This window comes from Tupaia chinensis, unplaced genomic scaffold (genome assembly GCF_000334495.1).
Source record: "Tupaia chinensis unplaced genomic scaffold, TupChi_1.0 Scaffold149104_1, whole genome shotgun sequence".
Classification (NCBI taxonomy): Eukaryota; Metazoa; Chordata; class Mammalia; order Scandentia; family Tupaiidae; genus Tupaia; species Tupaia belangeri.
In genome coordinates this window covers 38,194-44,193 of record NW_006208950.1, presented here as the reverse complement: position 1 = coordinate 44,193, position 6,000 = coordinate 38,194, and the positions used below count along the sequence as shown (strand labels likewise).

General features: G+C 38.1%; 1 protein-coding gene across 1 annotated transcript in view; it reads right to left on the bottom strand.

Moving 5' to 3' along the window:
• Positions 1-139: 139 nt before the first annotated feature.
• The window catches only part of LOC102470461 (receptor-type tyrosine-protein phosphatase eta), a gene marked incomplete at its 5' end in the record, with an annotated part of 44,050 nt that continues 38,189 nt past the window's right edge, over positions 140-6,000 (bottom strand). Inside the window, 2 exons of the mRNA XM_006170871.3 lie at positions 140-1,539; positions 5,540-5,675. Of these exons, the coding sequence (XP_006170933.1) occupies positions 1,381-1,539; positions 5,540-5,675 (295 nt within the window). The remainder of the gene's footprint in view (positions 1,540-5,539; positions 5,676-6,000) is intronic.

The window sequence follows — 6,000 nt, the reverse complement described above, 5'->3', positions numbered from 1 at the left end:
AAAAAAAAAAAAAAAAATTAATCTACATTTAAAAAAAATCAAAGTAATTACAGCAGCAGTATAGTGAAAAGAGGTTTTAAAAATAATTACATCTTTGATACAAATTCAAACTTTGTACACCTCACTTCATAGGAATGACTGTTGTAAGAGAAGTTTAGTATATATATATACAGTAGATACTGACATGTCACTGCAGAGAGGGACAAAAGCCAGTGACTCTGGGGGAGGAGGGATTAATCTGATACTGAGTTCACACTGAAGTGTTCACAGATTGCCACATTTTTAAAAACACACACATGTATACACAGACACACAGACACACATAAAATGCCAACCTGAGTAAAACGTTACTAAAAACCTAGAGCATCATGAATCACTAAAATCACATATTGCACCTTTAAATAATCCTACTCACCAAATACAGAAATGAGAAAAAGGATAAACAGGGATGAGAAAAGGATTTACATCACTGTAGGAATCCCCTGCTTCTGCCACCTCACCTACAGAAATTCGCAAGGTGATATTTAGTTTTCCATTCTCACCCAATCAATGGGCTGAAAATGGGGCCAACAGAAGAGTCTTTGGAGAAAACTGGAAGGGGCACGGGAAGGAAAAAAATGGAGCACAAGTGTATGGCAGGTGGAGAAGTGGGGGTGGGCAACAAAGAGGCCTCCTCTAATCAAATGAGAACAGGAATGTTACTGAGAAGGCAAACCTCTGATGCTAAACTACTGTTTAAATAGTCTGTATATTCCAATTATGAGATTCAATACAAAAATATAGATATCTACTGAGTTTTGCCTGTGGAAGCATAATTCAGAAAAGGCACATGTTCAAATAGAAAACTCACTTGGAAGAGGCACCACATACCCCTCCCTGCACGATCATTACCCACAATTAGGTATTTTCCATCAGCTAGATTCCAAGATACAGTAGGTAAAAATAGACCTCTGATACTGAAAATATATTCAACCCAACACAATCCTGGCTTTAGCAAGTGAATCATATAAAATAGTCTTTTTTCAAAAAGAACCTGCTTTGAAAAAGAAAAAAAAAATAATAGATCATTTTTCCTGATTTTCCACCATTCTCCAAAAAAGAAAAAAAAAAAAAGAGAGAGAGAGAGAGAGAACAAGAGAACCATCCCATCAGTACTCAAGAACACAGTTGATTTGCCCACCACCCATCCACAGCCCCAGATCGCCCCAGCTTCTCATTTGTCACGTTTTACATGTGCGGCTTCATGCCCTCAAATTAGTTCTAACAAAACGGAACAGAGAATTAAGATATTAGACATAGAAGAACATGTCAACATCGGGGCATTTTCCTTTGCTGTGGGTGTGACGGTCTAGGTAACTCCAGAAAGCTTTTCCTTTGGAATTAGGCAATGTAACCATTTGTCTTTCCAAATGTGGTCACTGGCGCAAGGTTTTCATAGATTGTCATTGCTGTTGTGTTCTGGTAGATAAGATCTACTTTTGAGTCTTTCTGGGATCTAATAATATCCAACACACACTGATTGAGGAAAACATACTGGTCCTGATAGAAAAAGAAAAGAGAAAGAACAAATGAGCATAGGTCCCAGAGACTGGCACCCCAAATTATTTTCAAACAGATCACTCTTTACAGCTTGAATATGTGTCCCCCACCACCTGCCAAAATCATGTGTTGAGCCATTATAATGGCATTAAGAGGTTGAAAACTTAATCTGATCATGGTGGTGATCACTATTAAAAAAAAAAAATCTCAACATGCATGGCATTCCCTTCTGAAAAAGCAATGTAATATACTGTAAAGTTGTATGTAATCCAATATAATATAAAGAAGATTATGATGATAATAAAAATAAATAAATAAATAAATAAATAAATAATTCTGGAAGATAGCATTCAAAAAAAAGATCTAAACCTAAGATCTTAAACTATAAAACTTTGGTGGGTAACACAGTTTGGAAAACTCTTGGAGAAATCAGAGTAAGCAAAGACTTCTTAAATAAGATCAGCAAAGCACACACAATAATCCCAAAAATAGACAAGTGGGATTACATCAGGTTAAAAAGCTTCTGCACAGCAAAAGAAACAATAATTAGAGTGAATCGGCAACCCTCAGGATAGGAGAATATATTTGCAAAGTATGCCTCAGATAAGTGACTAATAACCAGAACTCAAATAGCTTACCCAAAAAAAAAAAAAAAAAAAAAGATCAACTCAATTAAAAGATGGGCAAATGAACTGAACTGACAACTCTGTAAGGAAGACATACAAGCAGCTAAAAAGCAAAAATGCTCAACATCCTTATCATAAGGTAGAGGTAAATTAAAATCACAATGAGAGACCACCTAACTCAGTAAGAATGGCTAATATTAAAATAATAAAAAATGAGGGACCAGCGTAATGGCTATGTTCGTTGGACTCCCATGTAGTCGACCGCAGTTCGAGTCCCGGACCCGGTGGCTTAAACTCATGTCGGGCATGTGTGCATGCGTGCCCAAGATCCCAAGAGGAGAGAGAATGAAGGAGAAGGGATTGCGGTGTGGCCATCCCCTCTGGGGAGTGATTTCTCACTTTCTGTCTCTCTCTCTGTCTGGCAAGCGTGCACACCCTATAGCAAAAACCTCTCCAAAAAAAAAAAAAAAGAAAGAAAGAAAAAGATGCGCTGGCAAGGTTGTGGTGAAAAAGGAACTCTCCTACACTGTTGGTGGGAATGTAAATTAATACAGCCACTGTAGAGAACAATACAGAGGTTTCTCAAAGACCTACAAATAGAACTACCAAAATGATCCAGCAATTGTACTCCTGGGTATCTACCCAAAAGATAGGAATAGACTCAGTCAGAAAAGTACTTGCACATCCATATTTATTGTGGCATTATTCCCAATTGCTAAGATATGGAACCAACCCAAATGTCCACAAACAGATGAATAGATTGAAAAAGTGTGGTACATATACACTATGGAATACTACTCAGTCATAAAAAAAAAAATTGAGACCCTGGCATTTGATAGAAAGTGGATGAATATGGGAGATTTATCGCTAAGCAAAGCAGACCAGACTATAAAAGATATACACTGTATGTCCCCACTCAATATATATTGAATATCTGTACTGTATGGCAGAAGCTGAAAGATTAGAAGATATAAAAGCATGGAGAACAATTGTGGATACTAGAGACAATGTGGGAGGAGAGTGGGAAATGGGGGAGGATGGAAGAAAGAGAATCAAGGGGAAAAAAGAAAGAAAGAAGACATTTAAGGGTCACAAAAATGGAAAATTATCTGTTGATGATAATGTGTGTGGTAATATCTTTAGCTGGACTAATATACAGTGGATTCATGATGGGAAATTTCATTTTGCATCTTTTAAATGATATGCAGTGATTTGATGTATAAAAAATAACAAAATATATATTTAAAAAAGGAATTATCAGGTAGAGTTGGGTGGAGACCACCCTTTAGGCAAGCATATTAGCATCTGGAGGTAGCAATTAAAAAGAGGAAGAAGATGTGTATGCTGACACAGAAAGATATCCATGCAGGAATAAAAAATAAAACACAGGCTAAGAGAAGAAATACTTAACAGACATAAGAATAGAAAGCTCTCATTTGGAAAATGGGGTAGATGACAATATTCTTGACTTGATTGTCATGTTCTGCATGCACACTTGTAAAGCCATATTGTGTACTATAATGATGTACAACAATTAATGTGAATAAGAAAAAAGGAAAAAGAAAAAAAGGATCGTGGACAAGCAATATATATATAGCAGGATCCAAATTTTTTTAAATACTTTATATGCATGTGTATTTTTACAGATGTATGCAGAGGCTTAAAATGAAAAAAATACAAATATATACATATGTGTGTGAGTTTTATGATATGTGTCTGTGTGTATACACATATCATTTGGCATATATATATATATATATATATACACACACACACATATATGTGTGTTGGTGTGTGTATACATATATATACATATACAAACTATAAATGTTGGCTAGCTCTAGGGAATAGGATTGAAAAGTAAAAAATAAAAAAGTAAATTCTATATAGACCTAGATTTAATTCTTTTTCACGAGTAAGTATTGTCCTCAAAACATAAAAAAAGAGATAATTTCTAGGCAGATAAAAGATTTCTGTTTTTCAAGAGGATAAAAGATTGACAACTACTAATGTATATAATTACAGCAGGAAAAAGAAAATCTCTTCTGACCACCACAGAAGGAAGACGAAGTTCATTCTTTCTACCACAACCACGCGGCTCATCCCAAAGCACACAGTGTACCCAGCCTCTAGAACATTCCCTGCTAGGTTCCAAAACATAGCACGTATTCATGGCATCCTAAAGTGGCACTGGGTGACAGCTTGATACAAAATTAATACTCTGCTCTCATCCTGGTCAAGACACATTCACCTCCTTTAGGAGGTTACTTCCAATATATTCTGTCGAGAACATGCCTTGAAAACACTGTGTATTAGGAACTGGTTTTTTTTTTTTGGAGAGGTTTTTGCTATAGGGCACACGCACTTGCCAGAAAGACAGAGAGAGACAGAAAGTGAGAAATCACCCCCCGGGAAGATGGCCATGCCGCAATCCCTTCTCGGCCATTCTCCTCTTGGGATCTTGGGCACACACACACACACACACACACACACACACACACACAGTGTGAGTTTAAGCCACTGGGTCTAGGACTCGAACCGCAGTCAACTACATGGGAGTCCAGTGACATAGCCATTACACCAACTGCTGGCCCCAAGGAACATTTCAGAGAAAGCCAAATCAAGCAGCTTTACACAAACCACACCAGGGATAAGCATTCATCTCCTTCTCTAACTATAATAACTGACTCTTTGACATTTATAAAGCTGGGTGAGATAAACTGCTATATTAATACTTAAGCAATAGGATGCTATTTCATATCACTAATATTTGATACGCCTGTCGCAGTCGCTTATTAGAAACAGAGAGTGAAAGATGCCAGTCTTAGGGCTGACCCCACAGTGCAGTGATTAAGCACAGTGCATCAGGAGCCAGATCCTGCATGGCTGACCATGTTTCCAATCCCGGCCCAGGAGGTTTGGGAAAGAAGAATAAAAGAATATGCCAGGTGTATATGCAAGTCCAAAATTCTAATGAGATGGGGATATGGAGGGAAAAGGATTGCAGCAGGACTACGCCCTACTAGGGGGTGCTTTCTCGCTCTCTTTCTCTCTCTCTGATGAACTCATATGCCCTCTGGCAATTAAAACAAAAATAAAAATACCACTATGAGTTTAAAACATGGAAACCAAAATTCAGGACTTGCTAAGATTGTCCAGAAAGTCACAGACAGCAAGGTAAAGAATTCTGACCCTCGGTTTCTAATTCCTGATATCAGCACTACTAGGTCACTTGTACTGGGTAATGTCATTCCAAGGCAGTTTAGAAGCTGCAAAGAAATCTAGTATTAATTACTTCACAGCAACATGACACAATGCAACCTTTTAAAAACTAATGGGAAGAGTAGGATGTCAAACGGGGATCTTGGGCTCACCTCTGTCTGCACCATTAGTGGCCTGTGCATTCGAAGGTCATACACAATCCCATACACGTCCACAGTGTTCTCATTCTCTATCTGGTAGATAAGACGATCAATGGCAATGAATGTGCCTGTCCTTCCGACCCCCGCACTGAAAGAAAAGAGAAATTAGTAAGTCCGTTACAGTGGGTTATCTCTACGGTCAAGCTCTCAAGTTTCCCCATCTGTGTAAATATCTTGCTTTCCTCCTCTCGCTTTGAGGGACATGCCCAGGATCAGTAACCATTGCTCAACTGAAACCTCAGAAGGGATTCGTGCTTTCCTGTCAGTCATTTTCCTGCCGCTTAATCATTGGCCATGGCAGATGACATGGGTTTGATGACGGCATTTCTCATAGACGGAACAGATCTGGAACCATCCCTCACTAGATCTTTGGCTAGAATAATTACCAGGTGTTGCTGAATTTGCAGTTTCCA